Genomic DNA, 25,144 nt, shown 5'->3' with positions numbered 1-25,144 from the left:
ATAGCCCTTTTTTTTTTACCTTTTACAACTAAAACATTGTTTGATGAGCATACTCTCACCTCAGTAGTTCAGTGGTGATTCATTTGTAAGCTTGTACCCAGTGTTGTATAGTAACAAAGTAAATATACTTCACTACTGTACTTAAGTATATTTTGGAGTACTTTATACTTTCCAAGAGTATACATTTTTTTGAGAACTTTCACTTTTACTTCACAACATTTACAAACTTTATTGCATATTTTTACTCTGATACATTTTCAATGTTTGGTTTAGTTGCTAAGTAAAAAAAAATGTAAAAAAAAAAAACGAGTGAGAGAAACGCAAGTGTTTTGACCCCACCTACTGACTACAAAGTGGGGTCTTGCCTGGGCTCGTTCATCAACACCAATAGGACACGCCTTTTTCGCAAAGCCAGTCTAAATTTATCCTACACTTAGTTCTTTATATTATTTTAAGTGAATTTAACCTTCAAAGTTTACCAAAATGTAGAAAAATGTAATTCAAACTGCATTTACTTTTTACTTTTCACTACATTAGTTGAGTACATCTATTTTTACAGTAATTCTTATGCTTAAGTACAAGCCATTTCAGATACTTTAAGACTTTTACTCAAGTAACATTTCAGTCAGTGACTTGGACTTTTACCAAAGTCACATTTTGGAGAGGTACTTATACTTTTACTTGACTCCAAGATTTCAGTACTTTATACAACACTGACTGTACCCTATTGTCGCTGAACCTACTTCGTTCGGGTCAGAAGTCCCATGATGTTTCTGCTAATGTGACCTCAAGCCCATCCATGTTAAATAAGACCAACTGTTATATAATAGAGATGGATTGTGTGTGGATACTCAGAAGCAACCAGCATCCTGATAAAATCAGACAACAATGGTGACTCAAGGAAAGAGGAAAAATGTTTTTAATAAAACTTGATTAGTACGAGCTTGAGCAATGTGAATGAGCAGGGAGAGCTGCAGTTCTGAGTTTCGGCCACAGGTGGCAGTATCATCAGAAAACTCTGTCATGTCTCTATGAGTTACTGTCAGGACTCCTGTCTGTGTGTTTGTGTTTCTGTGTTTGTCTCCCTTCCTCCACCAGGAGGCGCCTGGTTCTGGTCCGCCTCCTCACACACCTGCTGATGGTTTCCTCGTTAACGGAGTGCTCTTAAGCTGCTGACTGCCACTACCTCGATGCCAGAGTGTTTGCCAGTTTTGGGTACTCTAGCCAAGCTGAGTTTTTGCTAAGTCAAACTGAGTTCTAGTCAACCTGAGTTTTAACATTTTTTGTCTTTGCCTCTCTGCATTTTTCGGACCTTCTCTCCCTGGAAGGATCAACTGAGCTACAAACTGAGCTGGGGTTCAAACAGGAGGTCTGGATCCACTTTCCCCAAGAGATCGTTTGAGCTTCACACTGAGAAAGGGATTCATCTCCACTACGACCCATTCAAGTACTGCAGGAAATCTGAGTGGCAGTCAATTTCTCCGTTCACCTGTTAACAATCGCATTCTGGGTAAACCCTGTTCCGCCCTCCACCGAATCAGACAAACACTGGAACATCAGCATACAGACAGGAGTCAAAGATTTATCAACTTCTTTGGAAACGTGAGTCAGCAACCAAATCCTCTTCTCAAAGTTCACGAGTCAAATTTCCCACTAACCGCTGTGTCTTCCCCTAACTTTTCAGTTCCGGTTGAGCAGTTTTCAGGACAACACTTCTCTCTGTATTATCTCTTCAATAAAACCTGTTAAACCTTTTCCCTAGTCTCCCTGTTTGGTCTTCTGCATTTGGGTCTGAACTTTAGTAAAATCATGACAGTAACTTGCAATGAGAAGAGTTTCCTTAAAATAGAGTTCAAAAACAGTGGTTTTTATTACTTTTGGCAATAAAAAGAACATAATTTTACTGCACCTCTCCAGGAGCGTAGAACCTCACTGCATTTAGTGATTTATCAGAAGACTGACTTACATCATACACAAGGTTCCTACCTGACCGGCTGCTCAGTCTAATATACAGGCCCATGATGACCATCCAGTGTCACAGATTGATGTGTAGATTTTTTAAATCCATCTTTTCCAAACAGGCAGTCAGTAAACTGATTTAAGGACTGCTGTGATACGCTTCATTTTTCTGGCATTGCCTGCTAGGCTGGCAGCAGTATTATGGATGAGCTAAATCTTTTTTTTTTTTTTTTTACTGTTACTATTACTGTAATCTAACCTGGGGAACATAAAAGTGTGCACCAGTTGATCTGTGTCCTGCCTTGACATGAGCTTTTCCCCAACAACACCTTGTTTTTTCATGCTCTGTAGTGCGGAGCCTCAGTGGCCCTCATTTATCAAATGTGAACGTGGGAGAAAAACGGCTGTGCAGACACTTTTTAGACAAATGTCAGGTTTTATCAATTTTAACCTGGAGCAGGACACGTTCAATTCCCAGGCCAGGTCTCAGATTGTGTACTCTAGCTTCTGTCACACTGGAGGAGAGGAATACTTAGCAGAACAGATTTGTGAAATGTCAACTATAGGTCTTATATTAAGGATGAGGATTATTCATCAGTTTAGTCTCAATAACAATCTAAAGCTGAAAGATTTAACCAAATAATATAAACCTGCATGTTTATATAATAAGTTGAAGGAAAATACTGGAAGAAGAGCTGGTGAAGATTCTCAGTCATCCAGGTCAGAGTCATTCCAAAAGAGTTAAAAAGTTTTACTGGAAAAAGAGAAAATATTTTTTCCACACCCAGGATGATCACAGGATTTCTCAAACATAAACTAAAATAATATTTCTGTGTGAATCAGGCCCATGTAGGTGTCTATAGCTATTATCACTAGGATGTGTTCATCTGGACACTGGTCTTATTGATTCTGTTACAGAACTCTGCAGTCTTCAAGTTGGTTTAATATTAGATTGCTGAATTGCATTCAGTCTAGAAACAACACGCTGTCTTACCCTTCTTAAATATTTTTAAATACCATTGAAAACATAAATTATATTTTTCACACGTATGAAATAAATATTATTGAATGTTGCAAAAAAAGATAAATATATTGCCCATTAGGAAACTAGTCCATGCATTTGTTACTTCAAGGCTGGACTATTGTAATTCTTTACTATCAGGAAGTCCACAAACTGTAGTTAAAAGCCTTCAGCTGATCCAAAATGCTGCAGCCAGAGTTCTGATGAAAATGAAAAAGAGAGATCATATCTCTCCTATCCTGGCTTCTCTTCATTGGCTTCCTGTTAAATCCAGAATAGAATTTAAAATCCTCCTTCTCACATATAAAGCCTTAAATGGCCAAGCTCCATCTGATATCAGAGATCTGATTGTTCCTTATGTTCCTAACAGAGCACTTCGCTCTCAATCTGCAGGTTTACTAGTGGTTCCTAGAATTTCTAAAAGTAGAATGGGAGGCAGATCTTTTAGTTATCAGGCTCCTCTCCTGTGGAACCAACTACAAGTTTCAGTCCATGAGACGGACACCCTGTCTACTTTTAAGGCTAGGCTTAACTTTCTATATCTCTATGCAGTAGCTATGCTGTTATAGGCTTAGACTGCTGGAGGAGAAAGGGACACCTTTCATCATTCTGCTTCATTCTCTCTCTGGTCTTTAACTCTGCATTATTTGTTAGTTCAATATCTAAATGTGTGCTCTCTCTGATTTTTCGGCTACATCTGGTCTGTTCACATGTGGCTGTGAAGTCATCCTGGAAAGTAATATCAGCTGGGCTGCTGCCATCAACATTCCCGATTATAGATGATAGAGTTGGGGGTATTTTTCTGTGCTTTCTCCTGTTTCTTTCCTAGACATTGGGCTCAGCTTTTACTGTATGTGCTGTCTTTTATCCATTTTGACATTAAAACATGTTCAGAGCTTGTCTGCTGAACATTTCTCTTTCCTAGCAAAGCCACCTATCAAGCTAGTTTTTCCATTCCTTTACCTAACAGAAAATTCCCATGGATTGGAGCTTATATGTTCCTTTTGAATGTGTTCTTTTCTCTCCTTAAAACCCAAAGTCAGCCTATCTACATTTACATACAATATAAAACCTACAATATACTATATACAATATATACACTCACCGGCCACTTTATTAGGTACACCTGCCCAACTGCTCGTTAACACTTAATTTCTAAGCAGCCAATCACATGGCGGCAACTCAGTGCATTTAAGCATGTAGACATGGTCAAGACAATCTCCTGCAGTTCAAACCGAGCATCAGTATGGGGAAGAAAGGTGATTTTAATGACTTTGAACGTGGCATGATTGTTGGTGCCAGAAGGGCTGGTCTGAGTATTTCAGAAACTGCTGATCTACTGGGATTTTCACGCACAACCATCTCTAGGGTTTACAGAGAATGGTCCGAAAAAGAAAAAACATCCAGTGAGCGGCAGTTCTGTGGGTGGAAATGCCTTGTTGATGCCAGAGGTCAGAGGAGAATGGCCAGACTGGTTGGAGCTGATAGAAGGGCAACAGTGACTCAAATAACCACCCGTTACAACCAAGGTGGGCAGAAGAGCATCTCTGAACGCACAGTACGTCGAACTTTGAGGCAGATGGGCTACAGCAGCAGAAGACCACACCGGGTGCCACTCCTTTCAGCTAAGAACAGGAAACTGAGGCTAAAATTTGCACAAGCTCATCGAAATTGGACAATAGAAGATTGGAAAAACGTTGCCTGGTCTGATGAGTCTCGATTTCTGCTGCGACATTCGGATGGTAGGGTCAGAATTTGGCGTCTACAACATGAAAGCATAGATCCATCCTGCCTTGTATCAACGGTTCAGGCTGGTGGTGGTGGTGTCATGGTGTGGGGAATATTTTCTTGGCAGTCTTTGGGCCCCTTGGTACCAATTGAGCATCGTTGCAACGCCACAGCCTACCTGAGTATTGTTGCTGACCATGTCCATCCCTTTATGACCACAATGTACCCAACTTCTGATGGCTACTTTCAGCAGGATAATGCGCCATGTCATAAAGCTGGAATCATCTCAGACTGGTTTCTTGAACATGACAATGAGTTCACTGTACTCAAATGGCCTCCACAGTCACCAGATCTCAATCCAATAGAGCATCTTTGGGATGTGGTGGAACGGGAGATTCGAATCATGGATGTGCAGCTGACAAATCTGCGGCAACTGTGTGATGCCATCATGTCAATATGGACCAAACTCCCTGAGGAATGCTTCCAGCACCTTGTTGAATCTATGCCACGAAGAATTGAGGCAGTTCTGAAGGCAAAAGGGGGTCCAACCCGTTACTAGCATGGGGTACCTAATAAAGTGGCCGGTGATCGTAGTATGTAGCTATATACTATATACACAGTAGGTTGTGCGTTAAGGTAACGCAGGAGGTCTAGAGATGCTAGGTTGGTGTAGCTTCTAGGTCCTGAACTGGGGGGGGGAAAGAGGCAGTGTCAGTGTCTCTGGGGCTCTGGGCCTTGTTAATAAGGCTAGTAACAGATGGGAAGAAACTATTCTTGTGGGGTGAGGTTTCACTCCTGATGGACCGCAGCTTCCTGCCAGAGGGAATCGATTGAAGTAGTTTGTAACTGGGGTGCCAGGGATCAGCCTCATTCTTCCCTGAACGCCTCAGAGTCCTGGAGGCGTACAGATCATGGAGAGATGGAAGATTGCAGCCAATCACCTTCACTGCAGACCAGATGACACGTTGCAGTCTGCTCTTGGCCATGGCACCAGTGTACCAGATGGTGATGGAGAAGGTGAGGATGGATTCAATGATGGAGGAGTAGAAGTGCACCATCACTGTCCTTGGCAGGTTGAATTACTTGCTACCTCAACAGTTAACATGTTGGCTGTGACATTAGAACAGCTTTTATTCCTCAAGGATGAAATGAAGAAACAAAACTGAGCAAAAGTTAAGACTTCAAGTGTCCCATACATCTTAGTTTAATTTCAATGGACTTTTAGGAGAGTGGAAACAGGATGTATACAAACTACAAGTGTTTTTTTCACACAGGTAAAAAATTATTTTGGTATTTTTTCATATATCAATGGTAAAAAAGACTGAGCATCAATGAGAAGCGTCAGAGTCATAAGACCCTGTTAACTATATAAGACTCAGGGGAAACTAATATGAAAAATTATAAGACAAAAACAAGGCTTTTAGGAGCACTGGAAAAAAATCAAAATCTAGATGGGTATTTTTTTTTCTTAAATTAAGTGCATTTTTATCTTAAATTGAGGAGTTAAATGAGACACTTTGCCAATGGAACTTGACAATTTATCTTTAAAATACGAAAAGAATTGCATAGTTTTATTTCGAGTGCTTATTATCCAATTTTCTTATCTAAGAGTAAAAATACTGATTCCATTGGAAGATCATCTTATTTACCTGCTAAAATTAAGGGTAAATACACTTAATTTAAGAAATGGTGACTGACTTCTAGATTGTTTTTGCAGTGAGGGCTTTCAAACTGTTACGTCTGGCGTGAACTAACATCTTATTCTTTTGCTTTATTGCTTTGGATTGCAAAACAGATGGGACTGAGCTATGAATCATTCTATCGACAATAACTTTGGCTATTTTATGTAGAATGAGCTGAAAGCCATCAACTAAATCTCAATGGCAAATAAGTAAGAAAAATAAGATTTTGTAATGGCAACATAATGCTATGACAGGAACCTTGAACCAGTTCCTCATGCCTAAAAACCTTCCAATGAGGCTAAATTAATTAGCAGTGGGCCAGAAGTCCTCCCAGAACATGAAATAATTCAAAATTCATCAGCATGGCAGGCACTGGCTTTGTCTGGCTTGTTACTATTCCACTCATTGTACCATATTCTGAACATTGAGCCACTGAGGCGTTTGGTCCAACATCAGTCCAACATGAGAGGGAAAGAACTGCACAAAGGACATTTGTTGCTTTTTTTCAGTCTGTGATTCCAGTCATGTTGAAGAATGAGTGGCCGCTGACTGAAACATTAAAAGCAATGATCCCAAAGCTTTTGGCAAGCTACCACTGGAGAGCAGAATAAACAAAAGATCCAGCTGGTTTGAGTTTATTTCCTGTAGAAAATCCTCTGTCTCTCTATTTTTTGTTAAATTTTCATGATGCGCTTTGAAATGTCACTTCTCTGAAAGGCCTGGAAACACAAAAGACGTGCTGATGAGATCATTTTAAAAAGTGTTAAATGTGGTATTTTAACCTTGAAAAGTATTTGAGTGTAAAAACATCCAGATCCCAGAGCAAATTGTTTGTTTTATGTCCACCTCTATGATCTGGGGATAAAAATCAAGATGGTGGCCAATCTATGGTTCAAGTTCAGATGTAAATCTGAAATCTCAAACTGTCAAGTACTGACATTTAGGCCGTTTATATTGCTTAGAAAGAAAGGAGCCCCTTAAACATTTCTTTACAATATAGTATATTTCCACTGTTTTCATTAAAATGTTGAGAAGTTAGAGGACTCAGTTACAAATACCAAGCTATGCTGTAATTCATCAGGTTCTGTATAATGAGATGGCAATGCTCTTCCTGTTGGGATCTGGAGGCTTTGTCCACTTTCTCCACCAGAGGGCCCACGAGATCTCCTGGGGGCATGAGCTGACTGCAACACCTGTCTTCCATCTGCTCATCAGGAAGCCCTATTTAAGGAGGAGGAGGCTAACACTTCCCTGCCAGAGTGTTTGCCAGTAATGGTAGAGCTAGACCTGAGCCAAACAACCAGATGTGAATCTATGGCTTTTGTGAACCTGCCTGACCCCGTTTCTCTCTGCCTCACAGATTGAGACCTGTCTGAAGACCTGAAACCCTGGAGAGTGATCTCTGTCTGGAATCCGCCTGCCTGCACTCAGTGAAATCCTGGAGAGTAATCTTTGTCTGGAATCTGCCTGCCTGCACTCAGTTAAGCCTCTGCCTCTGCCATCGGCGTCGCCAGAACCCATTTACTGGGGCACGTGCCCCAGTATAATTGAGCTGTGCCCCAGTATAAATCTCATGAATATTTGCAACAGTATTACATTTTTTCAATGCATCAATTTAGATAATTCCAACAGAAGGAGACGCATATTTCTACTCAAATGCGTAGCAAGTGTGTGTTAACTCCAAATTGAGGATGTATTAGCGCCCCCACGTCAGCGCATGTCAGTGCATGAACTGCAGGTAAACTAACACGCTGCTCTCAACTAAGTTGGATGGGACACTGTGCGGCCGTGACGCATTTATTTTTATTTTTATTGACAGGTAAGAAACGTTGTTCTGGTAACGTTTCTTACCTGTCAATTTTATTATTTTCCCAGTGAAACCACATGATTTATAGGCTACTAACTGAAAATTACTGCATTGGTTTGTAGATGGATATCAGGAAACTCCTCACACGAAGCAGAGACAGGGAAGCAGTAAACAAGATGAGAGAGAGGGAGGTGAGGTCCCGTAATGAATTAGTGATTTAAGCTAACTAGTTACATTAGGAACATTATAAGCAATATGATAGATATTTACATAATTATAAATTTAAGTTTTTTAATGTTTGCTGTAGAGAATGAGAATGAAGGTGCTGGAGTAGGAAAGGGAGGAGGAGGCGAGACTGACAGGCAAGAGACAGAGGAGAGACAGGACCATGAAGGTGATGAGGGAGCAACAACCAGCTTCCACAAACAAGAAGGGGACTTTAGTGACTTAGGGGGAAAGCATGATGGTCCTAAACAAGTGAAGTTGTCCCACAATCCCCAGGACAAATTTGGAGTAAAAAAAACCTTCATTTAATTCAAAATGGTTTGAAAGCTTTTCCTGGTTGAAAAAGAAATCCTTGTCATCAAGGATATGCAGTGTTTTCAACTTGCTTGATAACATCATGTTCCCAACACTAACGAAGGTCATCCAGATCTCCCTCACAATCCCAGTCTACAGCTGTAGTTGTGAAAGCTCATTCAGTGTGTTGAGAAGGCTCCACACTTGGCTGAGGTGCACAATGGGACAAGACAGGCTCCATCATCTTGCTATTTTATCAGTTGAAAAGGAAGAACTTTCTAAGCTGAGTCACAGTCTAGTGATTGACCGCTTTGCAAAAATGAAAAATAGGAGGTAAACTTTAATGCTCAAAAAATAAAAGAAAAACTTTCCCCTGAACTAAAACTCTGAAACCTAGGAATTAATGATTACTTCAGAATGTGTATAAGGAAACTTTTTATTTTTAAAGTTGGTAAAGTCTTATTTTTTATAGCTGCAATATTAAAAATGTTCATGTTTGTTAAAACAAATATGCTCTTACACTCATTAATATCTCAACTGGTAATTTTGGTAGGAATTTATCAGGGTGGGGCGGTGTGCTTGTCTGTATTTGCGCATGGAAGGAGGGGCATATGCGATAGGGGGCCAGTGCCCCAGTAAAGCTTTGTGCCTAGCAACGCCCCTGGCCTCTGCCCTCAGCCCTCTGCCTGCCGACTAGCCTCTGGAGCCTCAAGGTTCCCCTCCTGCAGCTCCGTTCCACCCTTGAGTAGGTATTAACTCCAAACATCAGAAAACCTGCAGTTAACCTGGATCAACACTAACCTCTCTGTCCTCCTCAGTGTTGTTCCACTCGTGACCTGTCGAACCAGGGACCAGTTCATACTCATTGTATATTTTGTAAATAAACCTATGAACTTTTTCCTGTCTCACGAGTGTTTCTGCATGTGGGTTAGACGCCTTGAACCCAACATGACACTTCCTGCATCCTACTGCAGGTTATATTAAGAAACAAAATAAATTAGAAAGATCCTCTGCATAAAAAACAGCATATTTTGTGCACTGTACTAATTGTGCTAGTTGGAAAAACTGCGTACATTTCTCAACTCAGAATTGCAAAATTACCTTCAGCCTTCCAATTACGCTTCTATTCATTCTCATGGAATAAAGGCTTCGGGCTCAGCTGTTTGTTCAGTTTGAGCCAATTACAGTCCTGCTCACCATTATTGGCACCTCTTCATGTTTGTCATAGCTGAGGGAATATCTTCAGAAATAAATGGAAATGTTCAAAAGTTGTATCAGCAAGATCTTTCAATTTAAGGTCCAAAATAATTGAAGAAAGACAATTACCATTTCAACACAAATATCAGTGGCGGCCGGCCCATAGGGGGTGCTGTGGCACCGCCCTCCCTGATAAGAAGAGAGAAACGTAAAATATATTTTTAGAAATTAACTCATAAATGTCAGTTTTACTCTCTAGACTGTGTACCTATAAGCAAAACAAATTATATAAACTACTTTTCCCTATCTACTGTCATTAATTTGTGGATTTCCACAGACAGACTCCTACCGTCTCTGTTCTGGGGGCGCTGATCAGACAGACCCACATTTGCAGAGAATCTGTCAATCATGTACTATTGCTAGGTGAATTTAATGGCCAATCAGCGTCTCGGAACTTTATGGTCTTGGGGCGCTGAAAATACTGCGCTTTTACAGGCTTCTCTTCTGAACCCAAGCGCAGGTGCAGACAATTAGAGGGAAGATGGCGAATGTAACGAACGAGATGCAGCTTCCACCAAATTCGGTGAGATCCTTATTTATCTACCCGTTTGCCAGAAGAACATCCCTGTTGTAGGATATGAACATTTCATGTCATGGTTATTGTGACTGTGACGAATCCACCTCGTCGCTTAAAACAACCTTTCTAACTTTGCGCGCCACACACACATTCCTGTTATACTGTGTTTGTGAGGACCAATACACTCGCGCTGAGATCAGTAGCTCCATGAACTTAAAACACACAAGCTGTTCCTGGTTACCTGCTGGCATATTGAGGGTGCACACTTAATATTTCAGTGGGGTTAGCCGTGTGTGTGTGTGTGTGTGTGTGTGTGTGTGTGTGTGTGTGTGTGTGGGGGGGGGGGGGGGGTGGGGGGGGGTGTACGTGTTTATGCTACGGGGACTTGTCATCTTCAGTCTGGCTGCGTCTTTGCTGGGTTCAAGTCAATGAATCTGTGTAAAAGAATTAAGTTGTAAAAATTATTTGTTTTTGTACATCAATTGTTTGTGGAGGTAATATATGGACAAAACTGATTAATGAGAAGAAATCAGAAATAAAAGAGCCTGAGGGGAGGGGCTTAAACTATTTAATGAGGGCTGTGGGAAGAAAAGCAGCAATTTTTGTTTTCTGTTTCTTTGTTACGTTGCTGGTAACTGGAGGGAGGCTGAGGCCCAGAGTATCTTGTATATGTTTAGTTTCTTTTGCACCCTGTTTTGAGTTTTTGAGCTCAATAAATCACCAACACCGGTAACCCGACTGAGCCTGGATTCTTGGAGGCCAAAGAACCCGTCACAGTGACCCAAATAATCACTGTTACTGTTATTATATAGTAAATTAAATCATTACTGTTAAATTGTATGTATAGTCCAATTGTTTATTTGAATTCTTATTCCGGATTAGTTGGAGACATACACTAGGCTATATCAGCCCCACCAAAAATATTTTTCACCAGCCGCCACTGACAAATATCTTAATTCCAAAAGACAAAAACAGAAAACCAGCATGTGCACCAATATTGACATCCCTCCCTAATATTTGGTTGACAGCAATGACAGCCTCCAAACATTTCTTATATTCATCTAAAGCTTCTTGCTCTTCTTGGGTGGCATTTTCTCCCACTCTTCTTTTGCAATCTGCTCGAGCACTTGTACATTTGCAGGGTTCCTTTCTGCAATGGCAGATTTCAGCTCTACCCAAAGATTTTCAATTGGATTGAGATCAGGACTAATTGCTGGCCATTTTAAAACAGTCCATTTTTGGCCTTTCAACCATGCCTGCGTGCTTTTGGAGGTGCGCTTTGGGTCATTATATTGCTGGAAGACCCAGGATCTTTGCCTCAAACCAAGCTTTGTTACACTGGGCAAGACATTTCACTCTAGAATTTCTTGATAATCTTCTGATTTCATGATGCCTGTGATACGGTTAAGGCCTCCAGTAACATATGCCGCAAAACAGCCCCACAGCATTATGCATCCTCCATCATGCTTGAATGTTGGTATGATGTTCTTTTCTTTAAAGGCTTCATTGGTCCGTCTGTAAACATACTGCTGGTGTGAATTACCAAAAAGCTCCACTTTTGTTTCATCTGTCAATAAAATCTTGTCCCAGAATGCTTGAGGTTTGTCCAGGTTCTGTTTTGCGAAGACCAATCGTTCTTTTTCATGTCTTTTCTTTAGGAAATATTCCATCATATGTACTTAAACTTCAGGGGTGCCAATAATGGTGAGCAGGACTGTATATCCTTCTCTAAAGTATATAATTGATCATATGAGGCCCGCTGGTTGTCCTGCAGATTGTATCCCTCCTCACTTGCTGAAAGAGGTACTTACTAAAATGGACCAAACATTCTGGAAATGATTCATAGTAGTCTTTCCTCTGGTACAGTACCAAGGATTTTGAAGCATGAAATTGTGCGTTCCCTTCTTAAAAATGCAGGCCTCGACCCTTCTCTGTTCTCCAATTATAGGCCTATCTTCCACCTTCCATTTATTTCTAAAATGCTAGAGAACGTCGTCTACAATCAACTGTTGCTATTTTAGAGGAAAATGATATCACTGAACCTTTTCAGTCAGGATTCAAAACCCTTTACAGTACACAGAGCGCACTTCTCAGGGTTTCTAATGACATATTGTCTACAGACTCTGGAAAGTTTTAGTGCTTTAGAATTTATCTTCTGCATTTGATACTTTTGATCACAGTATTTTAATGCCTCCTCTTAGGCACTGTGTGGACATAGGGGTGTTGCCCTGATTAGGATTGGGTCCTTTCCAGCCAGTAAAGGTTTCTGTGTTAAATTTAACAAGTTTGTGTCTTCCACTGTCTTCCACAAGACCTCTTCCACACGGGGTACCTCAGGGCTTAATTCTTGGCCTCCTTTTATTTGCCATTTTCCTGCTCTCCCTCACCTTTGTTTTAAGGAAAAATGGCATTTCATTTCACTTTTATGTTGATCACTGCCAGATGTAATTCCCTTTTTACCCAAATAACACAATCCAGCAACTCTCTCATTGCCTCAATGACATTAAAACATGTCTCTCTCTTAACTTCCTAATCTAAACAAGAACAAGAAGAGGTTATGTTATTATCCTTCGCCACATTTATCTTGATTCACTGACAGTTTACCTCAGGGACTGTGTCATTAATCTGGAGATAAAGTTTTAACCGGCTCTTACATTTTTTTAAAAAACATATCAGCATTGTTCAGAAAATTTCTTATCAATAGCCAAAGTGAATAAATCTTGGCAAGACCCGACCTGGTGAATTTAGTCCACGGTTTTATTGCAGTTCTTCTGGACAACTGTAATGATTTGAATGTAGGCATTAGTCAGGCATCTTTTGCCCTTCTTGCTGTCTTGTTGTCAAATCGACTTTTTGGTTACTGCCCTAGAACCTTTGTCATGGTTGGTGTATTGTGTTATCAAACCAGTTTATATGAATGTCAACAGCAAAAAAATTAAAAACATTTTATTAAAAACAAAACATAATTTCATGCACAGGTTTACTTTTTGTACATACATTTAACCCTTCTGAGGCTTTGTGAAGGTAAATCTGTGTTTTGCATGGTCCAATATAGCGTCACAAACCTAAAAAAATAATGTACCAGTTTAATAATGGAGAAACTATTAGTCAGCTTTATATTTTTTAATTTATAAAAACTCTTTATCTTCTGAGAATGTGTTTATTTAAAAGTAACTATGCAAATTAACAAACATCTATAAAACGTGTACTATATTACATTATTTTCAATGTAAATCCCAGATGTTGTATTCTTCTTTGCCTTTTCTAAAAAGTGCTTTAAATCAGTCCTAGCTATCTTTATGACGTTTGAAAAAGGAGACAAGAAAGCAGAATAAAGTGTTAGCCTTGCTGCTAGTTAGCCTAGCCTTGTAGCTAAACCGGGTCCTGGAAAAAGACAGAGTGAACCCCCTCCCTCTGTCTTTTGGATTGCTGATTCATTTTGATGCTCAGCTGATCAGGTCCAAACGATTTCACCTCCAGCTTTTCTTGGAAAGTTTTCTGTGACTGTCAATCACCTGCACTACAACTGTGAGGACAGTTTCTGTAACCTCTCCTAAACCTCTGTATTGCAGAGGAGCTACTGCACATGTACATCTTGTAATGAGAGTCAGTGTGCAAAGATTTTTGCGCCCTAGGGCGGAAATATGTCACCGATCCAAAAAAATATGAAAACAGCTTTACTCGTCATTAAATATTTATCTTGCACATCTAAAAAAAAATTATTATATATTTCGAAATATTTAAAATGTTTTAATGTCTTAATCAAGGTGGGGTGGCACTCTAGCACCCTCTATTGGCCAGCTGCCGCTGGTTTCAAAGTTTTTTTTTGCATTTCTGTCTTTTTTTCTCTGTCCCTCTCTTAGACTCTCTCTCTTCCCCTTAATTCCTATCCTCTCACCCTTTCTTCCTGTCTCTTTCTTTTCTGTGTATTTTTGATGTTGCATGATGAAAACCTCTGAGCTAATGGCTACAGCTGACTAAAGCTGACAGCTAAAGTTAGCTTCCCCGAGCCAACCTACTAAAAACAGATAAATGCTGTGGAGGAGCGATTCCTCAAGTAGTTCCCACAGGAAATTGCACTGATTTACCCAGTCAAGGACGTACGAATATAAAAACGGGGCTGTGATAGCGATGATGAGGTCCCTAGCTGTACGAATCTGGCTGGAATTGGCTCGCTCTAAGTCAGGTTGATTTGTTCACGTAGTCAGGCTGTGTAGTGTCCATTGAATTATTCAGTCCTGTTGTAAGAACTGGTTAATTCAGCGAACGAATCTTTCCATTACTGAAGAAAGAAAGAAATCTTTCCATCACTACTATTCGGGCTTCCTAAATAAGTGCCTAACAGCAAGACGTTGTAGTGAACGCAAGAGTCTCTCTTCTGGGTTAAAAAAATAGAGTGATTTCCTCATAGATTAACACTCTATAGCGCTAAAGTCAATGGTTCTTGATATATGTTGACTTTGGAAGGCTTAACAATTGGAGCCTTATCTGGATTGAGAAGAACACTGGTATTTAAAAAAGCCCATAATGTTCACTTCATTATCCAGACAGAGTTTCTGTCTATCTTTCACCTGCACTGTGAGAGTACATCATGTTTAGGATACATTGTTTGACTAGTAGAAAAAGATTTTTATAAAGTGCCTGCAAGCCAAGCGTCACATCTCCTGAGCATTAACAGCTAGCAGAGAAACCTACTTAAGAAAGCAAGGGTTTTATCCCGGAAGGGAAGGTGTTTTCTAATCTCTCTAATTCATCATCCAGGGAATGCACAGGCAGCAATAAGCTCATGCCTAGGAGCAGCCACTGCAGAGAGGAGCAGCACCGAGACATACTGTAATCATTTACTCCCTCTGCTGAGCCAAACTGTCACTGCATGAGTCATGAAGCCTCCTCGGGCAATCCGCAGGGCTGCGGGGGGGAGAAAAGCCCGCCCACATGGCCAGCACCGATCTCATGTCACTGCACATGCCATCACAGCAAAAGCAAGGTCAGGCCCGCACTATTGATCCCCTGGTACTGACCTTAAATCTTTGCAGGGTGTCGATGTCGTGGGCTGCATCCTGAGAGGCTGAAACAGCAGAAACAACTCAATGAGAAGGCAGATGGCGGGCATGTCCCTATAGAGTGCATTCAACAGCTTCTAAACATCTAAAAGATTGGAAAAATCTGATCATATTCACTTATAAAAACAACAGTTATCTTTCTTTGATGCCTCTTCGGGATTTGAATGAAATTAAAACCAGGCTATGTGAAAGAAGATATTTTTAACAGTCCTGTGTTAGTTTTGGATCAGAAATACAACAAATTAGATCAGATATAACTCATTAATGTTGTTTATAAAGTTAAGAGCGCCTCAAAAGTCTTCACACCTCTAAAATGACACCTGGATTTATTTTCACATTTGAAAAATGGAGCATTGTGTTGGTGCTGATACTTTTTTGAGAAAAGTAATTCTTATTAATAAAGTATCTGAAGAACAAAAACTTTGATCTGTAACACAACTAAACAAAAATAGTTGATATTTAGTATTATTTTAGGTTAAATCAATGTGGATTAATTAATTGACTGGATCAATACTTTCCCCCCCCCTTTTGTTTGGTTGAAACTAATTATATATATATATATCTCAAATTAGAAAACAGTTATTTGGACTTAGGTCTAGTAAAACACATGATTTTATTAGTTTGATTGAAAAATGACTAAAGAATATGAGTTATTCTAGAAAATACAAATATTCATCATGTTTCTGCACTAGCCACAGCCATTACCATCTGGACTTATTGACATACTCGACACAAGTACTTCCTCATTCCCATTAAGTTTTTCTTTGTTTAACTTATTTAAGTTAAGCAAATAGTTGAGCCTAATCCATAAGTGTATGTTAAATACATGTTACATCAACTCAACATGTTTTAATTAGCATTACTCATTCTAATTACCTACGACTACTAACTACTGCATTTATTGATGACTGCATTTATCGTGCTTTGGTGGATAAATGATGCTTGTTTCTATGTAATCTTTCATACCCTTTCTGCAAACAACGGCTTAAGCCATACCTATAAAAATGTTGGAAGTCTGGAAAGCAGGACAACTGAACTTTAAGGGTTAAGCAGAATTCATAGATGTGAACAACTAATGAGTCAATGCTGAAAGTGGATGAGGGTCTAAGTTTAAGGCTGTGAAGCAGATTATTCCCAAACTGATTCAGTTTAGTTTGGGTTGTGCACTGTGATGGACTGGCCACCTGTCAGGGTGTACCCCGCCTTTCTTTTTTCATTTGTTTTCTTTTTTTTTTCTCTGTAGACCGCTGAAAATGAACAACAGCCACACTGTGACCCTGATGGATTAAGCAAGATGAGGTGGTTTTCGTCCATTTTTACAGCATAAATTATACACTGCCTGGCCAAAAAAAAGTCGCCACCAAAAAAAAAGGTAATTCACTCTAATACTGTGTTGGACCGCCTTTAGCTTTGATTACGGCTCGCATTTCTGTGGAATTGTTTCGATAAGCTTCTGCAAAGTCAAAAGATTTATTTCCATCCAGTGTTGCGTTAATTTTTCACCAAGATCTTGCATTGACGATGGTAGAGTCTGACCGCTGAGCAAAGCCCTCTCTAGCACATCCAAAAGATTCTCAATGGGGTTGAGGTCTGGACTCTGTGGTGGCCAATCCATGTGTGAAAATGATGTGTCATGCTCCCTGAACCAGTCTTTCACATTTTGAGCCCGACGAATCCTGGCATTGTCATCTTGGAATATGCCTGTGCCATCAGGGAAGAAAAAGTCCATTGATGGAATAACCTGGTCATTCAGTATATTCAGGTAGTCAGTTGACCTCATTCTTTGAGCACATACTGTTGCTGAACCTAGACCTGAGCAACTGCAGCAACCCCAGATCATAACACCGCCCCCACAGGCTTGTACAGTCGGCACTAGGCATGGTGGGTGCATCACTTCACCTGCCTCTATTCTTACCCTGATTGGCCCATCACTCTGGAACAGGGTAAATCTTGACCGTTTCTCAATATGCGTTCTTGAGCATTCTCGTGTGCTCGTGTACTCGTGACACGTCATCAGCCTCAGCCCGAGTACCGTTCCAATTCTCGAGAACGCCAGATCGAGAACGCACCAAATTCCCGGATGTTGTTCTCGCCCCGCCCTCTTTATCGAGCATGCATCAGAGCAGACTTGTGCGTTCTTCAGACTGACCGCTTCCCTAGAATGCCCCGCGGCCGCAGCTTGATTCCAGACAGCGCTCACAGTGTTAAGTTAAACATTCCCTTTTCTGCTGCTGTTGTTCTTCAAAAGTACATTTTGAAATCGTTTGAGGCGATAACATTATACATTGAAGCCTCCCTGTGTGGTCTGTTTACAGAGTTAGTGCGAAATTTAAAAAAAAAGTCCGACATTGAGCGGACCAGAGTGACCAGCAGACCTCCGAGGGTAACCGCAGCCAGGGCTAAATTTACCCCGTCTGTAGTGCACTTTTCTCGGTCTAGTTATGTGTGAACTACCGCTCGTTCTGATATAAAATATTGTTTACAAAATGTTTTGTGTAGGGAATAAATAGTTTTGACTGTTAAAGAAATGCTAAAGAACATTGCATGTGATGACGTCACGAGTACGCTTCTGTTCCAATACACATACGTGCTTGCATGCTTGCGTTCTCGTCAAGTCCGATCTTCCTGCGTTCTCGCCAAGAGCGGACTTGATGAGAACGCGAGTACGTACTTGCGTTCTCGTGAATTGATAAACGGCCCTGGACTCATCAGACCACATGACCTTCTTCCATTGCTCCACAGTCCAATCTTTATGCTCCCTAGCAAATTGAAGCCTTTTTTCCCAGCTAGCCTCACTGATTAGTGGTTTTCTTACGGCTACAAAGCTGTTCAGTCCCAATCCCTTGAGTTCCCTTCGCATTGTGCGTGTGGAAATGCTCTAATTTTCAGTATTAAACATAGCCCTGAGTTCTACTGTTGTTTTTCTTCGATTTGATCTCACCACACGTTTAAGGGATCGCCGATCACGATCATTCAGGATTTTTTTCCGGCCACATTTGTTCCTTGAAGATGATGGGTCCCCACTATCCTTCCAGTTTTTAATAATGCGTTGGACAGTTCTTAACCCAATTTTAGTAGTTTCTGCAATCTCTTTAGATGCTTTCTCTGCTTGATGCATGCCAATGATTTGACCTTTCTCAAACAGACTAACATCTTTTCCATGACCACGGGATGTGTCTTTTCACATGATTGTTTAGGAAATGAGAAGCAAGTCATTGCACCAGTTGGGGTCAAATAACTTGTTGCCAGCTGAAAGATAATCGCCCATGCAGTAATTATCCAATAGGCTGCTCGTACCTATTTGCTTAGTCGAATCCAGGTGGCGACTTGTTTTCTTTGGGGCCAGGCAGTGTATTTCATGAGGAATAATTGACGGTCCATCAGGATGTTAGTTATCACAAGATAAATACCTTGAATACTAAAAGACTTTTAACACACAAAAGAAGTTGGAAAGCAAAAACTGCAGAGAATCAGCAACATGCTGCCTTTGTGGGAAATATCCGACATTAAACCTCTTGTGCATAGCTGCAAGAGGGGAAGATATCAGTCAGCAGAAAGCAACAGTGAAATAACTTAAAGCTTCAGGGAGGGAAAAAAAAAAACGGGTTAGATCTCAAATTAATTGTATAGTTACACCAGGCATGGCTTAAGGCAAACTGCTGAGGTAAACATTCAGTGCTATCTACAACTGCATAGCAGCATATTTATGATTTTTCTTGAAAAGCTTGAGCAGCAGCATTGTCGTGATGGTGCATGACTGACTAACGCAGCCGAGGAAGAAGGTCATGGAGGAAAGGAGGAAGTGAAGTAAAATAAATGAGTGAATATTTCAGCTGTGTGGCAAAAAAATCAGTGACAGCTGAATAGAAGGAAGAGCTCTGACTACGTTTGTCAAACGGCTCATTATGACAACAGCAGCAGTCGTCCTGAGAAGTGATGCTGGAGGGGGATATATGGGCAGGAACCCGAGCATGATGGAGGGAGCTCCCCCAGGTTTCCTGCCTGGATTCTCTGCAGTAGCTTACGTCTTCAAAGTGCAACATTTGCACTTGCTGCATAAGCCAAGACACTTTGACATAATGCCAAACTCATGATGTTGGCAAGTAAATCTAAATCCAAGTGATAGAAACTGAGTGTGGAAATAAGCCAGCTATGTGTCACCCATTTGGGAAGAAAAGATTTAAGATGACACTTCTGTGAAAAGATACGAGGACGCCTGTAATTCTTCTTAACTGCAGAATACTGACAGCCATTCCTTTTTTATTATTGAGCTTCATAAGATACCAAAAAAGTTTTCGCTCAAATTTAACGAAAGAAAGAAAGAAAGAAAGAAAGAAAGAAAGAAAGAAAGAAAGAAAGAAAGAAAGAAAGAAAGAAAGAAAGAAAGAAAGAAAGAAAGAAAGAAAGAAAGAAAGAAAGGGAGCAAGGGAGGGAGGGAGGGAGGGAGGGAGGGAGGGAGGGAGGGAGGGTGAGAGAGAGAGAGAAAGAAAGAAAGAAAGAAAGAAAGAAAGAAAGAAAGAAAGAAAGAAAGAAAGAAAGAAAGAAAGAAAGAAAGAAAGAAAGAAAGAAAGAAAGAAAGAAAGAAAGAAAAAGAAAGAAAGAAAGACATCAACTAAGCAGGACTTTTCCCTTAGTTTATTAGCAAATAAGGCATTAGATCCCAGGTAGCATGACTCTTTTAGAGCGCTTCCTCACGTAACTGAGGAAACAAATAAACATGGAGCATTCCTGACAGAAAAGCTGCAAAAGACAGGCAGGAGAGAATGCCAATGGGATGGAGGCTGAGTTTCCAGCAGGTCAAAAAGACAGAGTTATAATTGATTCAATCAAAGGACATTCCTGTGTTAGAAAGGTCTAGTCAAAGTCCATCACAGTCCCGCCCAGAACTTAAAGGAATAGTACACCGAAAACATGATTAGCCTTCATTTTCTACTCACCCCCATGCTGAACAACACTCTGGAGTACTTTTTTGATATCTCAAATGCATCTGGAGATCTGGGAGGCTTCTTGCTCACTGCAAAAAATCTAAATCTAGATAAGTCATTTTTTCTTAAAATAAGTGCATTTGTTCTTGGATTGAAGAGGTAAAAGGGACATTTTGCCAATGGAACAAGACAATTTACACTTATAATAAGAAAACACAATTGCATTGTCTTATTTCAAGTGCATATTATCTAATTATCTTATTTTAAGAGTAAAATTACTCATATCATTGGCAAACTATCTTATTTACCTACTCAAATTAAGGGTGAATACACTTAATTTAAGAAATTTTAACTTATTTCTAGATCGTTTTTGCAGTGCTGTCTGCTGACATTCAAATAATGGAGGTCTGTGGCGCCCGAGACAGAAAGGTCCATAAAAGTCCACAAAAAATGTGTCAATATTCCTCCATACTGCTCGTCCAATGTATTCCAAGTGTCCTGAGTGGGTAGCATCCAGAATTTACTCGAAACAAAGTCATTTAGAATGTTTTTAGAGCATAAACAGTAGTGTATAGGATTTCCTAAAAGCGCGTTCACGAGCCTACGGAAACCGGCAGACCAAACCAGATGAAAGTGCGCATTCAGCATCTGCTCTGCCGATTATGCAAGCGTAGAAGAAGAAATGTGCTGTTTACCTGTGCAAAGAAAGAAACAACGAAAGAAAAATGTCTGAGGACTTCAGTGTTGAGGAAGAGCATGAGTTCTTTGCCGAGCTGAATGCGCACTTTCATCTGGTTTGGTCTGCCGCGGTTTCCGTAGACTCGTGAACGCGCTTTTAGGAAATCCTATACACTACTGTTTATGCTCTAAAAACATTCTAAATGACTTCGTTTCGAGTAAATTCTGGATGCTACCCACTCAGGACACTTGGAATACATTGGACGAGCAGTATGGAGGAATATTGACACGTTTTTTGTGGACATTTATGGACCTTTCTGTCTCGGGCGCCATAGACCTCCATTATTTGAATGTCAGCAGACAGCAAGAAGCCTCCCAGATCTCCAGATGCATTTGAGATATCAAAAAAGTACTCCAGAGTGTTGTTCAGCATGTGGGTGAGTAGAAAATGAAGGCTAATCATGTTTTGGGTGTACTATTCCTTTAAAGCTGGACAATTCAGATGTCACACGATGGGCAATCTTAACAGCTGTGACATGTTGTTCCACAGATTGGGACCTAAGATGCTCTGAATGTAGATGCCTACCACACCTTTAAGATTTTACTCAGTAATAAAATGCTGCTAGCCGTGTACCAATGTCCTCCCATTAACCACCGGGATTAAAACCCAATTAAAATTCATTGAAGTTTGGTTTTTCATTGTTTAAAACTACAAACAGAGTTTAAGGCTGTGAATATTTCTACAGTTTGAGTAAACTGGAATATCAACAATATATTCAAATGAGCTGATTGACCTGCAGCCTTTTCAAAGAGCTGCTTCTCAATGGTGTTATCACAGACACAATTAAAACAATGAGTAGGTGGCTACATTACTGTCAGCTCAAACACTTTTAACGCCATCAGCTAGGATGATGGTACAGGTCACCTCTATGAGCCAAACAGATGCCATTTCATTATGAATCCCTGCTGAAGGATCAGTTGTCTAATTTTCACATCCAGGTCAAGTGTCAAGTGAGCTCAGGGACTCTTCAGAAGGTGGATACACGCTGACATGGGAAAGCGTCAACCTGTGTCCTTCAGCTGCAGGACAGGTCGCCACCATCCCTGAGATGAATTCTAAATAAAGGCATTGATTTAATTGTCATTAGGAATATATCGATTTAATAAAGAAACAATGATCTTTGTGGACTTCAAGATGGAAGATTAAGTGTCTAATTAAATCTCAAGGAACATTGGCAAGCCTTCACAGCAGGGAAAGTGTTTGGATTTCTTTATACACATGAAGCCTGATCCTCATGTCCTAAAACAGGTGCAAACATTTTTTTGTACTGTACGCACAGAGCAGATCTGAAAAAAAGGTACAAAATGATTTGTGTTTGCAATTCAGGAGACAGTGTGATCTAACCTTTATTTGGATTTCTGCCCTCAATAATGAACAGATCATATTTTAATGACCAGATTTATGGAGGCCACGCAAAAGCTGAACATTTACCAGATGCAAAGGCATTTTCTAAATCTGATGTTCAACTGTAGCTAGCCTAGTAAACTAGCCCCAACTGCCAGCGGTCTAAACCATTTTTGCCTGCAAGTGGTCTAGCCACAATCAACGCCCTAGGCCCTAGAACTAGCAGGCCAATCACAACACAAAGAATGTGTTTTAAATTTCTGGATGCACAGCGGGTGGGGTTTTGAGGGTGGGACGACAAAGCTGCGCGACGCTGGAGAAAACACAAGGAAGATGGCAACAACTATTGAACAGTTCTCATTTGAGTCAGCTTTGGAATCAGTTTTGGTAGGTTTAGGCATGGGATTTTTCGTTAAAGCGTGAGCAGGAAGAGGCTCTACTCTCATTCATTTTTAAGGATGTATTCGCCGTTTTACCGACAGGCTGTTTGTTTACACTCCCCCATCAGCTTTCTGTCGCATTTACTACGTCACAGTCAGTTGCGCTCATTAGTCAGAGCGTTGGCCAATAGGCACAGACATGGTTTGAAAACAACAGGTTGTTCTCATCAACAATCTTCCGATGTCTCATTCATCTGGGCCAGACTAAATTACACATTTAATATTTAGGTTTATAAGGCTAAACTGTAGCTGCAGTTTAAGAGTCTTTTTCATTATTTCAGAAGGTCTGGTGCAAACTGACACCAAAACTTATCTGCAGTCATTGTGGAAAAAAGGAGGCATTCATAGAGGATGGAGAGATTCTCTGAGCGTGGACACAAATTCAGACTGTCAGAAATAACAATAGTATCTGTGTCAAGGTTTGGTTGAGGTTGGCTGAGTACCCAAATGCACAAATGAGGAGGCAGAGATGAGTTTTCCTGGTTTAATGCAAGAACCAGAGGCAAACATGGGCAAAAAAAATAAATAAATACAAAAATACAAAATATTGCAAACCTAAAAAGATGCCAGAGAGAAACACACACATGGAGCCACGTAGCAACAAAGCAACAAGAAATCAGCAATGAGGAGCTGCAGAGGTGCTGTATATATGGGGAACAAGGAAGAGTCTCTGGAGACCGGCCGTGAGGGCAGAGGCAAAGCAGAGTCCAAGGAGGCCAGCTGTGAGGTTGACAATAAAGGAGAACCTCTGGAGGACGCCTATGAAGGAGGATCTCTGGAGGACAGCAAGGAAGGAGGACCTTTGGAGGATGGCCGTAAGGATGGCGAGGAAGGAGGACCGCTGGAGGACGGCCATGAAGATGGCAAGAATGGAGCACCGCTGGAGGCCAGCCATGAGGATGGCAATGAAGGAGGACCTCCGGAGTAGGCCAGGAGGGAGGAACTTTGGTGGACGGCCGTGAGGATGGCGACGAAAGAGGACTGCTGGAAGATGGCCATGGGGACAGCTACAAAAGAGGACCGCAGGAGGACCTCTGGAGGACAGCGAGGAAGGAGGACCTCTGGAGGACAGCGAGGAAGGAGGACCTCTGGAGGACAGCGAGGAAGGAAGACCTCTGGAGGACGGTGATGAAGGAGGACCTCTGGAGGACGGCAGTGAGGATGGCGACGAAAGAGGACTGCTGGAAGATGGCCATGAGGAAAGCTACAAGAGGACCGCCAGAGGACCTCTGAAGGACAGCGATGAAGGAGGACCTCTGGTGGACGGCCGTGAGGATGGCGACGAAAGAGGACTGCTGGAAGACGGCCATGAGGACAGCTACAAAAAAGGACCGCAGGAGGACCTCTGGAGGACAGCGAGGAAGGAGGACCTCTGGAGGACAGCGAGGAAGGAAGACCTCTGGAGGACGGTGATGAAGGAGGACCTCTGGAGGACGGCCATGAGGATGACGACGAAGGAGGACCACTGGAGGACGGCCGTTAGGATGGCAACAAAGTAGGGCCACTGGACGACGGCCGTGACGATGGTGACAAAGAAGGACTTCTGGAGTAGGCGAGGAGGGAGAACCTCTTGTGGACAGCCGTGAAGATGATGACGAAAGAGCCCCGCTGGAGGACAGCAATGAGGATGGCGATGAAAGAGGACCGCTGGAGTATCACAGTGAGGATGGAGACGAAGGTGGACTTCTGGAGGACGTGGAGGAAGGAGGACCTCTGCAGGATGGTTGTGAGGACGGCGTCTCTGTAGCAGGAGCCTTGGGGCCCGGCGTCTCTGCCGGCTTGATGTAAACAGTAAAATAAAGTCCAACGTCACAGACTGTGTCAAAAGCCAAAGAAAAGAGATCAGTCTTAAGAAGGGAGTTAAGGGAAGAGTTCGTTTGAAGTCGTTCCCCAGCTTTGGAGCTGCAACAGAAATAGCATGGTGACCTCAGAGCTCCATCTGATCTAAGGGAATGACAAGATATGTAGGGATTAGGCATGGAACGGTTTTTGTAAACCGTCCGAACCGTTCGGTTCGACTGTCTCGCTTCGGTTCGCGTGTGTTTCGTTCGGTTCATGCGCTGCTCCTTTTTCTCATAGGCGAAGCGTTTACACTCCAGAGCAGAAGGTGGCGGTACTGCGACCAAAGCCAACCACCAGTAGT

The 25,144-nt window shown here is 41.4% G+C and overlaps 1 protein-coding gene across 1 annotated transcript in view; it reads right to left on the bottom strand.

The window, feature by feature from the left end:
- The window catches only part of LOC119783902 (dual specificity protein phosphatase 19-like), a 43,595-nt gene that overhangs the window by 12,412 nt on the left and 6,039 nt on the right, over positions 1-25,144 (bottom strand). The window contains exon 3 of the mRNA XM_038285639.1: positions 15,512-15,558. Coding sequence (XP_038141567.1) covers positions 15,512-15,558 — 47 coding nt within the window. The remainder of the gene's footprint in view (positions 1-15,511; positions 15,559-25,144) is intronic.

This window comes from Cyprinodon tularosa, unplaced genomic scaffold, assembly GCF_016077235.1.
Source record: "Cyprinodon tularosa strain WSP-4 unplaced genomic scaffold, ASM1607723v1 ctg213, whole genome shotgun sequence".
NCBI lineage: Eukaryota > Metazoa > Chordata > Actinopteri > Cyprinodontiformes > Cyprinodontidae > Cyprinodon > Cyprinodon tularosa.
This window is presented reverse-complemented; position numbering and strand designations above follow the sequence as displayed.